The sequence below is a fragment of the Falco cherrug genome (assembly GCF_023634085.1).
Source record: "Falco cherrug isolate bFalChe1 chromosome W unlocalized genomic scaffold, bFalChe1.pri SUPER_W_unloc_1, whole genome shotgun sequence".
NCBI classification, from domain to species: domain Eukaryota; kingdom Metazoa; phylum Chordata; class Aves; order Falconiformes; family Falconidae; genus Falco; species Falco cherrug.
In genome coordinates this window covers 1,980,542-2,002,595 of record NW_026599288.1, presented here as the reverse complement: position 1 = coordinate 2,002,595, position 22,054 = coordinate 1,980,542, and the positions used below count along the sequence as shown (strand labels likewise).

General features: G+C 41.5%; 1 protein-coding gene across 1 annotated transcript in view; it reads left to right on the top strand.

Moving 5' to 3' along the window:
• The first annotated feature begins 1,093 nt into the window (after positions 1-1,093).
• LOC129734847 (uncharacterized) overlaps positions 1,094-22,054 on the top strand; it is a 35,934-nt gene continuing 14,973 nt past the window's right edge. Inside the window, exon 1 of the mRNA XM_055700178.1 lies at positions 1,094-5,210. Coding sequence (XP_055556153.1) covers positions 1,128-2,069 — 942 coding nt within the window. The 5' untranslated portion in view covers positions 1,094-1,127 and the 3' untranslated portion in view covers positions 2,070-5,210. The remainder of the gene's footprint in view (positions 5,211-22,054) is intronic.

Below are 22,054 nucleotides of genomic sequence, written 5' to 3'. Positions count from 1 at the left end.
ACGATAACAGAAGAAGCAGAGTGGCATACCAAAGATGTCAGAAGCTACCTCAGTGAAGATAAAAAGAGCTGCTCAGCTTGCTTGAATTTGCGAGCCCTTGGTGGAGCTGCGACTCCCCGGCTGCCCAGCGCTGCTTTTGCTTTCCTACCTTAATAAATATTTAGTGAATCCATTTCGGACCTGATTTGTTTAAATTCAACTATAACAAATTTGGTGTCGTGACTCGGATCCAGACAGCTGACTCGGAATTCAACTCTGGGAGGGCGCCCCATCTTCAGATGGTCTCAGAGGAGATTCCAATTTAGCTCACCTGGATTTTCCGAACTGAGATAGGAAAGCAAAAAGAAAGAGAAAGGAGATACTGCAGTTCCCCGTAATTTTAGTGCACGAAGAGCTGGATGAAGACTCGGGAGTGAGTGAGTATATTGTGGTTCTGTTCGGTTGGGGATTGGGTACCTGGAGTGTTAGTGAGTAAGTCCACTGGGCTTAGTAGTCCACCGGGTGAAGTGAGTGTGGACTTCCTAATAGTGCGGTTCCCATTGTCCGTGAGGGCGTGGGCCACGAACGGAGGGAAGTGAGTGAATTTTGAGTGAAAGAAGGCACTCTCAGAAGATGGGACAGAAGAAGAGTAAGTCTTCTGGTTCCATGCAGGAGATACAGGGTGGGGGTGGGCTCCCTGATATACCCCAAGATAGCCCGTTAGGCCTAATGATCCAATATTGGGGTACTTCCCCTTCTCTAAAGGGGAAGTCCAAGGAGAAAATGGTCCATTATTGTATGGAAGTATGGGGAGAAAAACAAATAAGAAAAGATTTACACTGGCCAATTTATGGATCTTTTGAGGATTGGATATGTCAACAATTAAACATATATGTTAAGAACAAATGACCATTTAATAAGGAGGAGAGCGAGTATGCCTTTTTATGGATCCTGGGCATAGCTCAGACCGCTAATTTGTTCCCATTAAAAGAAAAGAAAAATGATAGAAAGAAAAGGCAGGATGTAGACGAGCCTCCAGCGTCTCCCCCACCCTATATTCCCCCTCCTCCGCTACCACAGGGTCCTGAGCATGATCTTCTTCCAACAGCACCCCCCCATCTGAGGAAGAGGCCCCTCCTAATCGAAGAATGTCTAGAAGTCAAACTAGAGAAAGGAGGGAGGAAAATCTATTGTATCCATTAAGGGAGACTGCTATGGGGGGACCACAACCCGGAGTTGGATTTGTATCTGTACCCCTCAGCTCCGGGGATGTGATGGAATTTAAGAAAGAAATGGGACACTTGTTAGAGGACCCATTAGGGGTAGCCGAACGTTTTGATCAGTTCCTCGGGCCTAACATTTATACTTGGGATGAAATGGAGTCTATTTTAAAGATCTTGTTTACAAACGAAGAACGAGGAATGATCAGAACAGCAGGTATGAGACACTGGGACCAGAGACATCAGCAAGGTCCCGCCGGAGATGAAAAATGGCCCCTGCAAAGGCCCAATTGGAACAATCAAGACCTCGTACATAGAAATAATATGGTAGATCTCCGGGATATGATAATTCAGAGGATTAGAGAACTCCAAGTAATTGGTGCAAAGGAGGAACCTTTCAAAGTGCCCCTGAAAAGGAATGTAACAATAGAAGCTCCAAATAAATATGGGGTGGGAACATTTTTATTGGTCCCAGAAGCTGAATATAACCTTCTGGGACGAGACCTGATGGTGGAATTAGGAATCAATTTGGAAGTAGATCAAGAGGAATTAAAAATAAGATTATGCTTATTAACCACGGAAGATGAAGCCAAGATTAATCCAGAAACTTGGTATAGCCCAGGGTCGGTGGGAAAATTAAATATCAAACCGATCACGGTCTCCATAAAAGACCCAGACCAGCCAATTAGGATAAAACAGTATCCCATCTCTAGAGAGGGGAGAGAAGGGTTGCAGCCAGTAATTGAGGGACTTTTGGCCCAAGGGCTTTTGGAACCCTGTATGTCTCCCCACAATACTCCCATATTGCCCGTAAAGAAGCCGGATGGGTCTTATCGTTTAGTACAAGATCTGAGAGCTGTAAATGAATGAACCATTACCCGGTTCCCTGTGGTGGCTAACCAGCACACTATACTTAATCAGTTAAGTCCAGATTGTAAATGGTATAGTGTTATAGATCTAAAAGATGCTTTTTGGGCTTGTCCCTTAGAAGAAAAATGTAGGGACTATTTTGCTTTCGAGTGGGAGAACCCCAAGACCCATAGAAAACAACAATTACGGTGGAGCGTTTTGCCCCAGGGATTCACAGAGTCTCCAAACTTGTTTGGACAAGCTCTGGAACAGTTACTGGAATTTTATGAATTAAGTCAGGGACTAATTCTAATACAATATGTGGATGATTTATTGATCTCTGGAAAAACTCAAGAAGGAGTCAGAAATGAGAGCATCAAATTATTGAACTTTTTAGGCCTCAAGGGATTAAAGGTTTCTAAGTCCAAATTACAGTTTACTGAAGAAGAGGTAAAATATTTGGGACATTGGCTCACAAAGGGACACAAGAAATTAGATCCCGAAAGAGTAAAAGGAATTTTGTCTCTAACAGCGCCCACTAATAAAAGACAGATAAGACAGTTATTGGGATTATTAGGGTATTGTCGACAGTGGATAGAAAATTACAGCAGTAAAGTAAAATTCTTATACGAAAAATTAACTAAAAACGGGTTGGTAAAATGATCCCTTGAAGATGAGAATCGTTGGGAAAATATAAAAAGAGATCTCGTAGAAGCACCTGTCCTCAGTTTACCCGATATCCGTAAACCCTTTCAACTTTTTATCAATGTGGATAACGGGACAGCTTATGGGGTTCTGACCCAAGGATGGGCAGGACAGAGAAAGCCTGTAGGATATTATTCTAAAATACTGGATCCTGTAAGCCCCGGGTGGCCCACCTGCTTGCAAGCAATAGTGGCCACTGCATTATTGGTAGAAGAAGTTGGAAAAGTCACCTTAGGAGGTGAACTAAAAGTATACACCCCTCATAACATTCGAGGAGTATTACAACAACAGGCTGATAAGTGGCTTACAGATAGTCGATTGCTAAAATATGAGGGAATTTTAATTAACTCCCCTAGGCTAGAAATGGAAACCACTTCTATTCAGAATCCTGCCCAATTTTTATACGGAGAACCTAAAGAAGATTTGACACATGACTGCCTCCAACTAATAAATTTGCAGACTAAAATAAGGGAGGACTTAGAAGAAGATGAATTAGACGAAGGAGAAAAATTATTTGTGGACGGCTCCTCACGAGTGGTTGAAGGACAACGTAAATCAGGATATGCTATTGTGGATGGGTATACTTTTAAGATAAAAGAATCAGGACCATTAAGTAAAGCTTGGTCCGCACAAGCGTGTGAGTTATATGCTATGTTAAGAGCGTTAAAACTCTTAAAAAAATAAAATTGGAACTATTTATACAGATTCAAAGTATGCCTTTGGGGTGATACATGCTTTTGGAAAAATTTGGGAAGAGAGAGGCTTAATTAATTTTTGTGGTGATTGCTTTGCTAATATTTATAGGATGTGTGACATACTATCGCAGAGAGTGTTTTGGTTGATTGTTATCGCCGCCCTTAATACTAAGGGAAACTCCTGTACCCCCCTCCTTGAACAGAGGTGGCAAAATGGATTTATAACTTTAGGCCAACAAGTGGCCAATGCTTCCAATTTGACAAACTGTTGGGTATGTGGGAGTCCTTTAGGATTCAGGGACTGGCCACAGATGTCAAAACCGATATCCCCAAGATGGCTTGTAAGTGATTTAAGTGATACACGATTGGCAATAATTCGCTATATTGGAATGAAGAAATGGAACCATGGAAAATCCAGTTTCCGGGAAAAGGAGAGTATTGTCTTAATCGTAATGATAGCAATAGAGTTTTTGTGGGTCATAGTATATGTAATTGGACATTTAAATATGGGGATCCCTGTATCATCCCTGGGTGTCGACCCATTAATTAATCAACTTATGACCATTCCTCCTCCCATCCTGTCGAAGGTGACATGTTATGGCGTTTGTATTATAACACCTATGACGAAAATCTCATCCCCTGACAATCAAGGTGGGCATGGGTCAATGAAACTGGGCATAAAAACCAATTTGATAGCTTTTGGTCTAGAACCAATCTCACAGGGATCGTGAAATTGGGGGAAGCTAATTTTGTAACTTGTGCCATAAGTGGTATAGTTGGCCAAACAGTCACCATTAAATGCAACTATATCAGTCGAATAGGAGCATGGAAATGTAATCTTTGGATTAATGGAGTAAAATCAAACAGTCACATTAAACACCCTTTGGGTTTGAAAAACACCACCTATTTTGAGTCTCTTTGTAATTCCAACCTAAGACAGAAAGGGAAAGGACCATTTGCAAATGGAATTTGGGCTTTAAAAGGTCACTATTGTATTTGTGGTCATTATGCATATCGAAAATTACCAAGTAATTGGAGTGGGACATGTTATGTAGGCTTTATACGCCCCTTCTTTTTTTATTACCAGACCAAAAGGGAAACAAATTGGGAGTTAAGGTATATGATGACCTAAATCGACATCGACGGTCCTTTGATACTTCTATGACAAGTGGAAGTAGCCAATCCTGGGGAAAATGAATGGACACCCCAACATATCATACAGTATTATGGACCTGTGACTTGGAATCCCAATGAACTCATTAGCGGTGCTCGAGAACCTATCTACAATCCGAATCGTATCATTCGGCTACAGGCTGTCTTGGAAATTATTACTAACCAAACAGCTAAAGCTCTTGACTTACTGGCAGACCAAGCAACTCAAATGCGAAATGCAATTTATCAACACAGGATGGTTCTCGATTACCTGCTAGCCGAAGAAGGAGGTGTTTGTGGTAAATTAAATGTTTCCAAATGTTGTTTGAAAATCGATGACAATGGTGAGGTAGTTAAACAAATCACATCTGAAATACGAATGTTAGCCCATGTTCCCATCCAAACTTGGAAAGACTGGAACATTGACTTGTTTTCCTGGCTTCCCGGGAGCCCCTGGGTAAAATGAATTTTATTTTATTTGTTATGTGGATTAGCCACCTTATTGTTTTTGCCATGTGCTGTTCCATGTTTTATAAGATTAATTCAACACGTTATAACTAACATGCAATTTGCTACTATGGTTTCACCCGATGGCGTTAAACAAATTCGAGTGGTATGCCGAAATGTACAGTCGAAAATACAGATTATATAGTTAACACAATAAAAATTTAATAGCAAACAGGAATCTGGGAACAGTCGACTATTAACAATTCATATAACAATGTAGGCTGAGTAAAAATAAAAATAGAATAGCAAAGAAAACAACCGCCAGGAACGCATAGACGAGGATGTGGTAACGTCTTTTATACTTTTCCACCTCCGCCATAAGTTCTTGACACGTGACAGTAGAAAAACGCACCCTCTGCCTAAACAACAACAACAACAACAACAACAAAGGGATTTGATTCCCCTTTATAATGAACCATATAGGTTAGACGTTTAAAAAACACTCACCTTATGGGATGTTCAGACGGGAAAATGTGCACTCCAGACCCTTCCTCCCTGGCAGGTGACGTGGCAGTCTGATGGTGAGAAAACATTATACATTGAAAGCAAAGACCTGTCATTTGGCCATAGTGCCATAAATGTTACTATTAACAGACTTACCGGAGTGGTATGCTCGGGAAGTGGGTCCGGGACTTCATCTGGACACGCAGCAGCCATCTTTTATCACACGAATGATCCATGTATGCCTTTGAACGTGCACATGCACAATTTTAAAGCCCCATGGAATGTGTTGGAAAAATCTGGAAAGACCGCGCATGCGAAATCCCTATAATCTAGCCATGATAGTGATGCATGAAAAAAAAAAAAAAAAAAAAAAAAGGGAATGTGTTAAGAAACTATAGTGTTTATAGTTCATTTAAATAATATTGATTGTTATTATTACCGAAGTGAAACTGTTACAGATTTTCTAATAAGTTAAGATTGATTGACTTTATTTGATTATTTGATTTTATAAAATCATTTTATAGAATAGAAATATAGAAGGATAAGAAATATATTTTAATGAAGCTTATAGTTATATAGTAAAAGCTGCTATGAGATCCTCTGTATAGTCCCGTACCAAGGCCAGAAGAATGGGCTAGAATCATTGTTAAAACTTAGGCAATAAATTTAGGGTTTGAAAGGTTTCTTTGTAGTTAACTAGTCTTCCATATGTAGAAACTGCATTGAAATGTCAGAATATAGGATTAATGGGAACTGGGGAGAGTCAACTGGAACAGCTTGTAGTTACCTGCCAAGAAACTGTGAACTTTAGTAAAAGGTAATTCCGGCAGGGGGAGATCGCGACCACCGACTCATATACCACCTACCCAAATCGTACCCCAGACCCATTTCTGGACCTTTCTAAGCTCTACTGCGCAGAATCAGATATGGGAGGAGAATATGTTAATGATTTATGGGAAATATTATGATTATGCATGAATATTTAATGAATGTGTATGAATAAGTTCTATATATGGTGTCTGATTTTGAGACTTGGTGTGTGTTGATCATGAGAGGACTCACTCACGCACCCGGCCGTCAATAAAGAAGTGTCTGCTTATCTACATCACATTGGTGTTGATAAGTTCTTCATTCCGAGATTTTGGTAACAAAACGTATAGCTATAAGTATTGGTTTATGTTTTGGTTTTTGTAGGTTATTAATATAATTATTACCCAACCCTTTTGATTTATTTTGAAAACCGTGTGTTGGACACAAAGTAAATTCAAGGAATCATTTGACAACCAGTAAACAACAAATAACAATTTATTAACAAACATGAACTAGAAGTTGAATAACAGAATAACAGTCCAGAAAAGTCTCATGTGACGTGGAAAACAGGCTTCTTCACTCGTGAGTCCAGCACAGTCCTGAATAACGTTGGGGTGGTAACTCCATCTGTTCCCTCCATGATAGTCCATGCCTGGTCCTTGGTATTTTTCTTCACGAGGTAACGAAGATGAACAGAAACGAACAACAAGTCACATGGTAACTTTGCTGGAGATCAACAGTTTTTGTTTGTATACATAACAGTCTCACGCACTCTGCTTTGGTATCCCATTGGTTCCACTACTCCAGGCAGATTGCGAGGAAGAGATCGCACTCTTCTGTACCGGCGTGACCAAAAACACTCGCAAAAGCACATTCTGATGGTTACTGTAGTCACGATGAGACAAAGGCTGAACAGCAAAACCGTACAAAGTGTGTTGTCTCCTGCTCCCATCTTTTCCAAAATGATAAGGATTGTTTGTGGCGAGACAAACAAATTGGTCCGTGACCCTCCTGATCGAGATTCAGGCTAACGCCCTGACCAAAACTGCACAATGAAAACGCATGCACAGCCTAAACTTAAAGGGGCATGAAAATTTACCCTTTTAAATGCCCACCTCTTGCCTCTTGATTCTTAACCCCCACAAACAAACCTTATATATGCTAAGAAATGTTTTATTTTGTTTTGTTATGTAATCTTGTTATGATAATGTTTTGAAATTAGCTTATGACATGTTTGAGTTTTGAATTGTTAGCTAACGTTTGTTAGAGATTTATAGTTATTGTTAGTCATTTTTAGTTATTGCCTGTTATTGTTTATTGATAATGGTAAATGGTTTTAATGCTTAAAGATTGTTAACCTTGTTTGTATAGTTGGCAGAATCTTTTCTCTATCTCTATCTATGCCACCCACGGAGCAGCAATGTTGAGCCACGGGGTGGTGTAAAGGACGTTATTGGGACTGTGCTATCTGTCTCAACATTGCTGGCTGACTGCAAAACAACACAGAGATGGAGATACCCGAATCACCCAGAATAGGAGATCTCTGGGGAATACCCTGCTTAAAACACCCTACTTCCGGACATTTATGTTGGGTTGTTTGCCGATGTCTAAATTGTAATAGAGATTGGTCCTGTGTTTCATTTAAGAGACAACCTTACCGTATGAAATGTCACAATGATTTGATATGTACCAGGGGACCAGAGGATCAAGTGGAAATTCGTAAATTATTTTGTGGATGGGAACTGTCAGTACCTGAACTTTGGGAAGTATATGAAACAGACTGGTATAGAGTTTTAAGACAGTGTACTATAAGATTTGCCTGGAAACGGACACAACAAAAAAACAGGTGGAACTATATTTAAGAGATAACTAACTCTTTAGACCTTGGAAATTATTGACAGGATAACAGCAAAATTCCCCAGAAGACTACCTGCTGCTGCTGAGAAGATATTGATATCTCGTTGCTCTCTGCAAAAGAGTAGACGAGGAAGGCAGAGAGGTACTGAACAGTGGGGAAATGAAAGCTAGTATCCTATTAATGGTATTGATTACCACGACTTTAAAAAAATGAACATCAACCCTTCGATTGGACCTTAGGTAGATGAAAAGTGCAACTAATGGTGATGAAGCAATCTGAACTGAAAATGAAAATTATACCAAACAAAAATCCTGAATTAGATGCAGCTTGTGAGGTATTGTCTAGGTTTGATCAGTAAATCACTTATAAATAAAAGAAGGGGGGAATTGTAATAAGTAACTAAGGGTAATTTGCTGATCAAACAAGTTAAGCAAGAGGAATGAACCCATTGTGGTGGTCTTGAGAACTTCCTGTTTAACAAAAAGAGACATGTCCACAATGTTATCTTGCTACACCAAACATGGGAACATCCTGTTTGACAAGAAACCACGATAACAGAAGAAGCAGAGTGGCATACCAAAGATGTCAGAAGCTACCTCAGTGAAGATAAAAAGAGCTGCTCAGCTTGCTTGAATTTGCGAGCCCTTGGTGGAGCTGCGACTCCCTGGCTGCCCAGCGCTGCTTTTGCTTTCCTACCTTAATAAATATTTAGTGAATCCTTTTCAGACCTGATTTGTTTAAATTCAACTATAACAGGGCATAGGCCGGGTAGTTTCTCCTTTCTGAGGCACTCGATCCCTAGTGTGCATGTGTGATAACAATGCCTTACTCACACCCTCCATCTCAAGGGGAATAAAGCCCAAAGATAAAAACTATCTATTGGATAAGGGGGAGCACACATCCAGTGTTGTAACACCTCCATGTTCTGTCTAAACTGATAAAAAAGGCTTGCCTATCAAAGTTATTCATACAAAAAGCCTACAAGACTGTAAGGGTATAAAATCTCAGATCATAAAGTGCTCTATGGAACTCCCTCTCAGCTGGCCTGAGATCCCTTCTCACCCCCACGTAGCACTTCTCCTCTGAGCAGGTCATATGCCTATTTACTTTGTCCACCTGTAGCTTACTATAATGTGTTGATCAACTTTGTAGTCTATTTCTTTACCTTTCTGTGTATTGTTTATTATAATGCTGTCAAGGGTGATCAACATATGATCACTACCTCCATGATATCAACAAGCATAGTGATTTACTTGTGAGTATCGATTTATGGTGTTTTATTAAAGTAATCATATTAATCACACGGTGAGTCCTAGTGTTTGGTTGCACTGCCCGGGTCTATAACCAGTAAAGCGGATTCCCCACTCTGGGTAGCAGGTGGGAAGTCTTCCAGGTCACGACAACATGCCGCGTGGTACACTGTGGTTCTTCCTGCGTGGCCAAAGGGAGGACATGAGGAAGTGGGTTGGTGAACCCACATTTAAGCTGGAAACCCATGTACGTGAACTGAGAGGGGAAGACAGTTGTTAAGAAGGGGCCACCCAAGAAGGCTGTCAGCTTAGCTGCTGGCATGCAGGAGCTCCCAGGAACTCCTGGACAAACTCAAACACAAAAAGGAAGCCTACAAGGGGTGGAAGCTGAGGGAAGGGGTTAAAGAAATTGTAGTAGATCTAATTGCTTAACGATTACCTAGATTGTTGTTGATAAATAATGCTTTGTTTTACTAACTATTGTGTAAATTAATTGAAGCAAGGAGTCTACAGTTCCTCCTGAAGGACAGTTCGTGATGAGAACTAGCTAAAACCAACTCTATAGTTTGGACAAAGACCAAGGAACAACTGAGTCTGCATGAAGAGAGAAGGTAAAAAGTTCAGAGTGAGGGAGACTACCAAGCCTTCATCCCCAGGACCCCCACAACCACCACCAAGAGGCACTATGCAAGCGCAGTTGGGAGGGACTTATGGAAATGACTTTTTGGAACTAATTTTAATATGAAGCAGGGCTAGTTTATGAATATGTATAGGCATATTTAGAAATCTTATGTATATGCAACATTTGATAGTATAAATTGAGACAAGTTGTTGCCCCAGGCACGCATGGCTTTGGTGAGACTACCCCCCTCCCGTGCTGCCCAGCGCTGAATAAACATACCTACTTTACAATCTGATAAGATTGTGGAGTCTGATTCCGCAGTCAAAGCAAGGACAGGACAGGTAGCCTGGGAGGAATACAGAGACATTGCCTGAGCAGGCAGGGATCAAGTTAAGAAAGCTGAAGCCCTGATGGAATTAAATCTGGCCAGGGACATCAAAGGCAACAAGAAAAACTTCTATAGGTACGTCAGTGATATAAAGGAAGACTGGAGAAATTTTGGGCCCTCTCCGGAAGGAAACGGGAGACCTGGTTACCCAGGACATGGAGAAGGCTGAGGTACACAATGACTTTTTTGCCTCAGTCTTCACTGGCAAGTGCTCCAGCCACACCATCCCAGTCACAGAAGGCAAAGGGAGTGACTGGGAGAATGAAGAACTGCCCACCATAAGAGAAGATCAGGTTTGAGACCACCTAAGGAACCTGAAGGTGCACAAGTCCATGGGACCTGATGAGATGCATCCACAAGTCCTGAGGGAACTAGAGGAGGAAGCAGCTACGCCACTATCCATCATATTTGAGAAGTGGTTGCAGTCTGGTGAAGTTCTCATGGACTGGAAGAGGGGAAACATAACCCCCATTTTTAAAAAGGGAAATAAGGAAGGCCTGGGGAACTACAGGACAGTCAGTCTCACCTTTGTGCCCGACAAGCTCATGGAGCAGATCCTCCTGGAAACTATGCTAAGGCACATAGAAAATGAGGTGATTGATGACAGCCAACTTCACTAAGGGCAAATTGTGCCTGACAAATTTGGTTTTATTAAAGTAATCATATTAATCACACGGTGAGTCCTAGTGTTTGTTTGCACTGCCTGGGTCTAGAACCGGTGAAGCAGATTCCCCACTCTGGGTAGCAGGTAGGAAGTCTGTTGAGTCACAACATCTGTGAACTTTGAAACTTCTTTAAACGTTATCAGAAGCATTTAACTCATGTACTTGCCCTGATTCTTTTGCTCCCTTCTGAAACCAGGAGGTGTTCAAACTGTCTTGCTTATCAAAGGATAGTTGTTATTCTTGCCACATACGATTAGAAAACCTTCATGTGCTTGTGTTAAGATATCCTTTAACTTAAACCTGTCCTTTTTGTCTCACCACTGTGTTCCTCTACTACTTCAATGCTTGTACTTAAGTAGCATCAGTTCTTCTCTCCATCCTTTGACCCTCACAGTATCAATAGCGATTAAGCCTTATATGCATGACATCCATCAGCCAGTGATTAATGGCAAGACTGTATTTTAAAGGATTCATTAAAAATATCCAGTCTATGTAAGGCTAGCTGGCAGCCCTCACCATTACTTTAAACATCTTATTTTCTTGCCACTGTGCATCAGGAGGGGCCAGAGAAACAGTGGCATAGTTACACGTATCTCTGACTTCTGCTGTGTAGCCGGCTTAGCTTTTAGCAAAATGATAAGTGTATGTCAAAATACATGACTGAAATTAACATGCAAATTGAAGTGGTTTATTGTTCATTGTATCACTGATTTTATAACATCTAGAATTTGATGCTTTTAATTAGCTTAGCTTAAATGCCATAATGGTACCACCCAGGGCAAGCAGATCACCAATGTAAACAGTTTATATGTATGATTACAGAAATTACAAACACCTTCTGGCTGCCAGGTGCCCACCAAGCTGCTCTATCACTCCCCCTCCTCAGCAAGACAGGGAGGGAAAACAAGATGAAAAAGCTCACGGGTTGAGATAAGGACAGGGAGATCACTCACCAATTGCTGTCATGGGCAAAACAGACTCGACTTGGGGAAGATTAATTTATTGCTAGTTAATAACAGAGTAGGATAGTGAGAAATAAAAACAAAACTAAAGTCACCTTTCCCCCACTCCTCCCTTCTTCACAGGCTCAACTTCAGGCCCAACTCTTCTACTTCCCCCCAAGGAGCACAGGGGGATGGGGAATGGGGGTTGTGGTCAGTTTGTAACATCTCTGCCCTTTCTTCCTCCTCACGCTTTTCCCCTGCTCCAGTGTGGAGTCCCTGCCACAGGATATAGTCTTTCATGAACTGCCATGGGATATCAGTCCTTCACAAACTTCTCCAACATGGATCCTTCCCATGGGCTGCAGTTCTTCAAGAACTGTTCCAGCGTGGGTCCTTTCCATGGGGTACAGTCCTTCAGGATCAGACTACTCCAGCATGGGTCCCCTGAGGGCCACAGGTCCTGCCAGGATACCTGCTCCTGTGTGGGCTCCTCTCCATGGGCTGCAGCTTTCTTCAGGGCATATCCACCTGCGCCATGGGCTGCACTGTGGATTTCTGTTCTGAACTGTGTCACCATGGTCTTCACTATGGGCTGCAGGGGATTTTCTGCTCTGGCACCTGGAGCACCTCCTCCCCCTCCTTCTTCACTGACCTTGGTGTCTGCAGTGTTGTTGCTCTCACATATTCTCACTCCTCTCTCCGCTGCTGTTGCACAGTATTTTTACCCTTTCTTGAATATGTTATCAGAGGCGCCACCAACGTCATTGATTGGCTCAGCTTTGGCCAGTGGCAGGTCTGTCTTGGAGCCGGCTGGAACTAGCTGTCTGATATGGGGGCAGCTTCTGGTGTCTTCCCACTGAGGTCACCCCTGCAGCTCCCCTGATACCAAAACCTTGCTACATAAACCCAATACAACCACCTACACATTTTCTTTTTATTCTAGATTTCTTTATGACTGTTTCATTGTTCTTGCAGCAGCACTGCACATCTCAGCTTTGATGTTTTATATGAAACACTTATCCACTAATTCTTTAATTTTGTGGTTACTGAAGTTAATTTGTGGATTAAAATACTATATAGAACTTCAAAGTTTGCATTTTAACCACAGTTCGTATTAAAAATAATTATCACACCCTTGACTACTAAACTCAATCCAATTAGCTCAGACAGGGTCGTGTGATATTAAAAATAGCTTTCTTGTATATCTTTTCTAGCTCATTAGTAGCATTTTCACCAACAATTACTGACACTTTGGTATATGAAAATGCAGCTACAGGGAAAAGGCAATGAATGGGATGCCAGTCATCAATGCCCCATCATTGGATGTGGTCAAGGTCAGGTTGGATGGGGCTTTGAGCAACCTAATCTAGTGAAAGATGTCCCTGCCCATCTTTAAATGTCCCTTGCAACCCAAACAGTTCTATGATTCTATGAGACAAAAAATAATCTGATTTTGGCACCGCTGAGTGGGAGTTGGCTTTCTGGGCAAATTGAGAAACAAGCAGGAAATGAGACATGAAAATATTTAATAAGTTGACTGAGACTGCTCATATATGTGAGAACAATACCTGGCTACTGGCCTCCCCTCATTTTGTGAGCCATTTCTGAAGAGAGACACTCCAGGCTGTACTATCTGACTGTATCAGCCTGATAGTGTCCTCTTGTATATATCTAAAAGGAAATCCAGTTGTGCTAATAAGGAGAGCAAAGGGAAGATCTTGGTAAATCAAAGTAAATGTCACAAAATCATTGAGACCATATATAAGGAAGAAATTCTTTACTATGAGGATGGTGTGTGCCCTGGTTTCAGCTGGGATAGAGTTAATTTTCTTCTTAGTAGCTGGTGCAGTTCTGTGTTTTGGATTTGGTGTGAGAATGTTGATAACACACCAATGGTTTTGGTTGTTGCTAAGTAATGTTTATGCTAAGCCAAGGACTTTCCAGTTTCTCAGGCCTTGCCAGCGAGAGGGCTGGAGGTGTCACTGAAATCAGGAATAAGAAAACTCCTTAACCCCAATGTAGCATTAAGAAGCAGGCATTCCTTTATTGCAGAGCTGGATGCATGGGGGATCGCTCCACCTAACGTGCATGCCATATGTTTCATTCAAGCAAGATTATGTAGTCCACACATATGTTTATACATTACATTTCTCCGGAAAAATCATACATATTCATTCAGTAGGTGGTTTTATGTTAATTAAGCATCGCACATGCTCCTGACAGGTGTCTTAGAGTCTTCTAAGGGGTCTCAAACAATAGTCGACCCTATAGTTACAGCTGACCAAACACTGAACCTCAATTTGCTTCCCTTATATGGACTGTTCATGTTTTTTTCATTAGTTTCCTATACAACGGTCTCAGTTGCCATACAGTCTCCACAGCGACCATAAGTTTTAGATGACTCTTTTCCTTTTGGCATGAAATTAAACAACTAAGGTTGGTTAGAAATCTCTCCACAGTGATTATACTGAAACAAACAATAATACATGGTAACAATATAGTTGTAAAGCTGAAACAAACAATACATGGTAACAGAGGAGCACAAGAAATTGGAAGGGGACACTTCCAGAATAGATGACCCAAACCTGTCAAAGAGATATTCCATGCCATAGAATGTCATGCTGAGTATATAAAGCTGGGGAAAGGAGGAAAAGGACAACCTTCGGAGTGATGGTGTTTGTCTTCCCAGGTAACCATTATGCATGATGGAGCCCTGCTTTCCTGGAGATTGTTGAACATCTGCCTGCCAATGGGAAGTGGTGAATGAATTCCTTGTTTTGATTTGCTTGAGCGTGCAGCTTTTGCTTTACCTATTAAACAGCCTATCTCAACTCACAAGTTTTCTCACTTTTACCCTCCTTTGGGGCAAGGGTGGAGGGGAGTGAGTGAGCAAATGCATGGGGCTTAGTTGCCTGCTGGGGTTAAACCATGACAGTGAGGCACTGGAACAGGATGCCCAGAGAAATTATGGATGCCCCATCCCTGGAATTGTTCAAGGCCATGTTGGATGGGGCTTTGAGTAACCTGGTCTAGTGAAAGGTGTCCCTGCTCATGGCAGGGGGGTTGAAACTAGATGATCTTTAAGGTCCCTTCCAACCCAAACCATCCTATGATTCTATGCTTCTCTCTTGAATCAAACAGCAGGCAATCATAAAAAGCCTCTCAACCAGGAGCCACTTAGGGGAAGACAGATCAATAAAATAAGTGATTAACTGCAACTCTGGGAAACACTGAAAACATTTAAGCAAATTAGCAAGCTTTATCACCTTGCAAAGTTGGCAGCGAGCCCCTTATGCTGTCACACAAGCCAACTCACCACTTTAACACCATACAAGGCAAACCTCTATTTACAGTTATAATTTCAAAATTATCCCCTGTAATATCTATGCCAGCATAAATACTTCAACATCCCAAAGTCATAGAAACAGCAATAATATTTTGTTTAAAAGCAGTGATTAGTATACCCTATATATTAGCAATTCCCTTCATTCACTTTGAGTGAAATGTTTGTGGTTCCAGCTACACAGGTACGTAAAATGTTGTGGTTTAACGCCGGCCGGCAACCAAGCACCACGCAACTGCTTGCTCACTCCCCCCCTCACCCAGAGGGATGGGGAGGAGAATCAGAAACGAATGTAAAACTCAAGGGTTGAGATAAGAACAATTTAATAGCTAAAGCAAAAGCCACACACACAAGCAAAGCAAAACAATGAATTAATCCACCACTTCCCATCGGCAGGCAGGTGTTCGGCCATCCTCAGGAAAGCAGGGCTCCATCACGTGTAATGGTTACTTGGGAAGACAGACGCCATAATGCCAAATGTCCCACCCTTCCTTCTTCTTTCCCAAGTTTATATACATAGCATGACATCATGGGGCTTACTTGCCTGGGTTTCAGATGGGATAGAAATAATTTTCTAATTAGTAGCTAGTAAAGTGCTGTGTTTTGGCTATGATGTAGCGGAACATTGCAACCTCTGACGCAAATAGCCCCCCCGAAAAAAGGTAAAACCCCACCAGGAGAGCATGTGTAGTTAGTAAAGAATGTCAGTAGGGCTATCTGAGGATATGTACCAATTTACATTGGAAACGAGAAAATTATAGCCAATCCCGTGTATGATAATGAATATGCAATTTACTGTTGTCCTGGTTTCAGCTGGGATAGAGTTAATTTTCTTCTTAGCAGTTAGTACAGTGCTGTGTTTTGGCTATGATGTGAGAACAGTGTTGATAGGACACTGATGGTTTTAGTTGTTGCTGGGTAATGTTTATACTAAATCAAGGACTTTTCAGTTTCTTGGGTGGGCCCTACCAGCCAGAGGGCTGGAGGGGCACAGGGAATTGGGAGGGGACACAGCCAGGTCGGCTGACCCAAACTTGCCAAAGGGATATTCCATACCATATGATATCATGCTGAATATATAAGCTGGGGGAAAATGAAGGAAGGGGGGGACATCTGGCATTATGGCATTTGTCTTCCCAAGTAACCGTTACGTGTGATGAAGCCCTGCTCTCCTGGGGATGGCTGAACACCTGCCTGCCCATGGGAAGTGGTGAATGAATTCCTTGCTTTGTTTGCTTGCGTGCCTGGCTTCTGCTTTACCTTTTAAATTGTTCTTACCTTAAACCTTGAGTTTTACATTTCTTTCTGATTCTCCTCCCCATCCCTCTGGGTGAGGGGAAGTGAGCCACTGGCTGCATGGTGATCGGTTGCCAGCTGGGGTTAAACCACGACAGTTCTCTTTGGTGCCCAACGTGGGGCTCAAAAGGTTCGAGAAAACAACAGATTTGATTGGAATGTGCTAGATCAAATTCATAGCTGTTATTGCTGTTTAGCTATTAAGGGACAGGTTTCCTTGCTTGCCTTACTGAATATTAGTCTCTAGTGCTCGTTAGTGGCTGCTTCTTGCTTCTGCTGCTTGCTGTACTGCTTAGCATCTTACTGTGCTGTGCCCAGGAACATTCTGATAACAGCAATGTTGATGCGCCTGGGCTGACAGATGGCCAGGGTATGGCTGCTGTTTCTGTGCTCCTGTACTGGACAGGCTGGGACTCCGGTTTGAACTTGAGTCAAAGGGACTGTGACCTGTGGATGAGTCCACATGGGAGCAGGACACTCCAAAGCCCCTGTGGCCGTGAATAAGCCCATGCCTGAGCAGGTATATCTCAGAGTGTCTGTGGCCATGCTTATGTCTGTGCTGCAGCAGGTATGCCTCTGAAGGAATTGTGGCCCAAGGACAAGTCCATGCTGGAGAAGGTACACCTCGAAGCATCTGGGGCTGTGGATTAGTCCATGCAACAGCAGGTACACCTTGAAGCATCAGTGGCTGTGCATGAGTCCATGCTGGAGCACCGCAAAGTGTGTGGTCGTGAATAAGCCCACGACAGAGCAGGTACAGCCCTGAAGGGACTGTGGCCAGGGATAAGGCCATGCTGGACCTGATTTACTTCTGAAAGGACTGTGGCTGTGGGTAAGGCCACGCTGGAGCAGGTCTATGGTCATGGCCCCTGGAGAGATTGTGGCTTGTAGCTGAGGCTCCACTTGGAGCAGGTACAACCCTAAGGGACTGCAGTCTGTGGATAAGTCCAAGCCGGAGCAGGGGCAAGGGGAGTAACTTTTGTTTAAGTAAAAAGAAAGAAAAGGAAAAAAATTGTGGTGAATATTTATATTTCCTGGCCACCAGACAGAAAAACACTGCAATGTTAAACCCTATGGGCTGGTCCGAAGGGACCAGGTTTGGAGATTGTAATGGATATACCTTTACATTGTTGTAACCCATGATTTGAGTTTCATGTTATAGGAAAGACTATAGCAGCAAACACCTGAACCATTGGAGGACAAGCCTTACAAGAAGCAGTGCAAGTGCAGCAGTGACCCAACCTGAGCTGGCTTTGATGCCCGATAACCCCATACAACACACAACCTCTCTTCTCCTGAGTGACCACCATAAGAGATCGTGTTCATGGACTAAATGAATTCTATGGACATTTTGTGGACATTTGATAGACATTTTTACAGGGGTGGTGCATAGACTAGGGGAAAGATATCTGCACAATATATCAAAGGATGGGAAGGGTGATGGTGGTTAATGAGGTGGTATTGGGAAGTGTGGCATGACATAAATGGTATGGAATAAGGGGTGGATACTGTCCTGGTTTCATCTGGAATAGAGTTAGTTTTCTTCTTAGTAGCTAGTATGGTGCTGTGGTTTGTATTTAGTATGAGAATAAAGTTGACATCACACTGATATTGTTAGTTGTTGCTGTGTAATGTCTATACTAAGTCAGGGACTTTTCAGTTTCTTGGGCCCTGCCAGCCAGAGGACTGGAGGAGCACAAGAAATTTGGTGGGGACACAGCCAGGACAGCTGATCTGAACTAGCCAAGTGGATATTCCATACTATGTGACGTCATGCTGAGTATATAAACTGGGGGAAGATGAAGGACGTGGAGGATGTTTGGAGTTAATTCCTTGTTTTGCTTTACTTTCAGGTGCAGCTTTTGCTTTACCTATTAAACTTCCTTTATGTCAACCCATGAGTTTTCTCACTTTAACTCTTCCGGTTCTCTTCCACATCTCGATGTGGGGGGAGTTATCAGCCATCTGTGTGGGGCTTAGTTGCCAGCTGCAGTTCAACCATGACAGAAAAATAAAACTCAAGGAAAAAAAATTAAATTCATGCATAATACAGTTGCTCACTACCCAGTGACCGATGCCCAGCCAGTCCCCAAGAATCGATCCTGCCCCTACGGCTTACTCCTCCCAGTTTATATACCGAGCATGACGTCATATGGTATGGAATATTCCTTTGGCTAGTTTGGGTCAACTGTCTCGGCTGTGTCCCTATAAATCTTCAGGACTTCCATACTGAGCTAATACTACTTGTAGTAAAGCTTTTACAAGAGGGCTCCACACACCCTTATTTTTAGATAACTGGGAGCAGGATACTTATGACTGCACTGCTGAAGGTTTAATTTTGCTTTAAAAAAGAAAAAGGCAAATATTTAATTTTTTTAAGTAAAAAGAAAGAAGTAAAAAAGTGTGGAGAATATTCATATTTCCTGGCCACCAGACAGAAAAAATACATGGGCAGCAGTGAGAGAAACACCCCTCATTAAAGCACAGTGTCATTTGAAGGCTCTCTCTTTAAAATGACTGCAGAAGTAGACTGGCATGCAGTATGCAAAGGAAGCAATGTTACGTAAAAAGCACAACAAAAAACAGGTATCCACTCAGCTTAGGGGAATGGATACAACATAGACATTCCTCTGTTAGTCTTCTTGGCAGAGTGCAAGCGTTTTCAGGTAGTAACCAGATTTTATGAAGATTAAGCTACTGAACTTCACCACTGCCCACAACTTTTGTCCACTCAATGTAAACAAGATCATAGAAAAAAGAAAAAGAAAGCTAATTACAAACACTATTTTGAGTTAAAATGGAAAGACCGCATACCCCAATGATTGCATTCAGTTCTGCCATGGTCACTTGCTTGCCATGTTCCACAGCCTGCATTGCTTGTTGCTGATACTATAAATGAAAAACAGAAACAGAATAAAATGATATTTTTTTCTAAATTATTATGTGCTTTTTTTCCTTTTCAGTCACACGGGGCTTGAAATAGCTGTTCTCTAACAGACAGTCAAATTCTATGTTGATGTGCAAGAGTAACAGATGAGGGGAAGATTTCATTTATGACATTACTTGCCAGGAAATATATCCTTGCTCCCCAAAAGAACTATTTTACAACCTGGCTATATGGAAGAACTGTCTTCATTTGTTCACCAGCACAATGTGCTCTTGAATTTATATGTCACCTTAAAATGCAAGTGTCTTTCCTAACAGACACAGAAACTTTTTGGTTATAAAAAGCATAATGAAGAAGAAAGGTATGAATTTTCAACAGTCACATGGCACCCACGTTATTGAAGGATATGTAAATTCTCCTTGATACATTTCAAAGCAGCTTAACCACAAGAAGGAAATTTAAAATTATATTCACAATTGTTACACGTTACTAATTATTTCAACCCTCAATATGTAATTTTTAATAGCTTAGAAAAGTCCATCAAAAACACATGGTTTAATAAACAACAGTTTACAAACTTCATTGGTTATATTATCTCAGTTTAAGTAATACAGTATATTTCTGCATTAAATTCAAAATTTCTGTATGCTTAAACCTGGTAGTTATTTGAAAACATCAACTACAAATAAAATAAGGTCCTAGTCTTTCAAACAGATCTGTGCTTGAGGATATGTGCCTGTTTGGAGTTCCAGCGGCAAATTAACCTGTACAGGTAGCCTTGCAACATCAGGATTACAAATGACAAATTGGTGCAAGGGAGGGGCCAGGGAAAACTGCAAGTAGATCATATGACCTGCATCGGGATCAAGTCATCTTGGATCTATAGCCATAGATTGAACAAAGTAAAGTATGAGATTTTGCCTATGTCAAGAGGTACTGAAACTATAAAGGTGCCTTATGCTACAGTAGAAAGGGAAATACTGAAATATCAACTCTGCATTTCATTTGGAAGCTAAGGTCTAGATTTTCCTGGTGTAGAGTTTAAGGAAAGAGCTGACAGGGTCTTATTAAAATCTCCTAAATGTTAGGCCAAATTTGTATCCCATGTCTGCGTACATGGGCAGAGGAGAGCCAGTGTACAGTGCATGCAGCTATTCTTTACATGTGTCCTTATAATGGGGAAGAAAGCCCCACCATCCCTGATGGCAATTCACAGCTCTTCAGTGCCAGGCAGCTGCATGTAGAGGCAGGAACACACAGTCTCTCTCTGCTACTCTCCACACCACAATTTGAATTACTAACATTTAAACAACCAACAAAAAGAAAATTTCCATTTTCTCCCAGTCACAATCATCTGATGACCAAATCTCGATCAGCTCATATTTTCATACAATAGCTAAGGGTATGTTAACAGTGCAGCTGAAAGTGTTTTGCCCATATATGTTGATTATGATTGTTGTTTATTATTTTTTGTAACCTTCACATGGAATTTGGAGGAAGGAGAAATATTTGATTTGCTGTGAGAGAAGTCAGTAGGGCTCTGTTATAGGAATCTGTGGACAGAACATGCTACAGTCAGGGGAACTGCATAAAATAACAATGGAACCCAAATCCTCAAGACTTCCTCTGACATGAATACGTAAAGAGCAGCAGAAATGCTTTCAGAGCAGCACTCTGAGATAAGCTAGAAGAGGAGGGTTATAAGGGCAGGCTATGATAGCTCTGGGGTTTGGAATTCTCAGATTTACCAGTTCTCAGTGCTTTCCCCTGCTCTATTACTAAAAGGGCCCAGAATCTGCAACTTATATACAAAAATGATATTTTCACATATAAATTCTCTCCCATAAAAGCTCTCAGGGTAAGACAAAATGAACCTAAAAATCCATCTGTAACTAAAAAAAATGCTGACCTCAACTACAAAAAAAAAAGGATAAACCATAAAAAATAATTTTCAGGTTTGTTTGGTTTTAATCAAAGAAAAAATAAATTAAGGAAATACCAGAAGAATAAACCTGCTGTTGCAAACAGAATCACAGCAGTCCCATTTACTGTTTTCTAAAGCAAAAGTGCCAACATAAACCAAATCTGTCACTTACAAGCAGCCAATGAACATAAAGCAGGCCAAATATGAGGAAATGGGTTCTTGGCATTTGAGAAAAAATGCAGTGGTGCATGACCACCATGGACAACCAGTAAAAAAAATTAAAATATGCAAGACTCAAGTTTCTGATCACACATTATAATCTCCAGGTCATCCACATGATGAGGACAGGTATGGCTTACATCAATTATGTAGCTGAAAGCCCTGTGTCACACCACTTTATATGACATAGTACTGGTTATGGCTGGGATAGAGTTAATTTTCTTCATAGTAGTTGGTATGGGACTATATTTTGGATTTGTGCTGAAAACACTGTTGATAATACAGGGATGTTTTTGT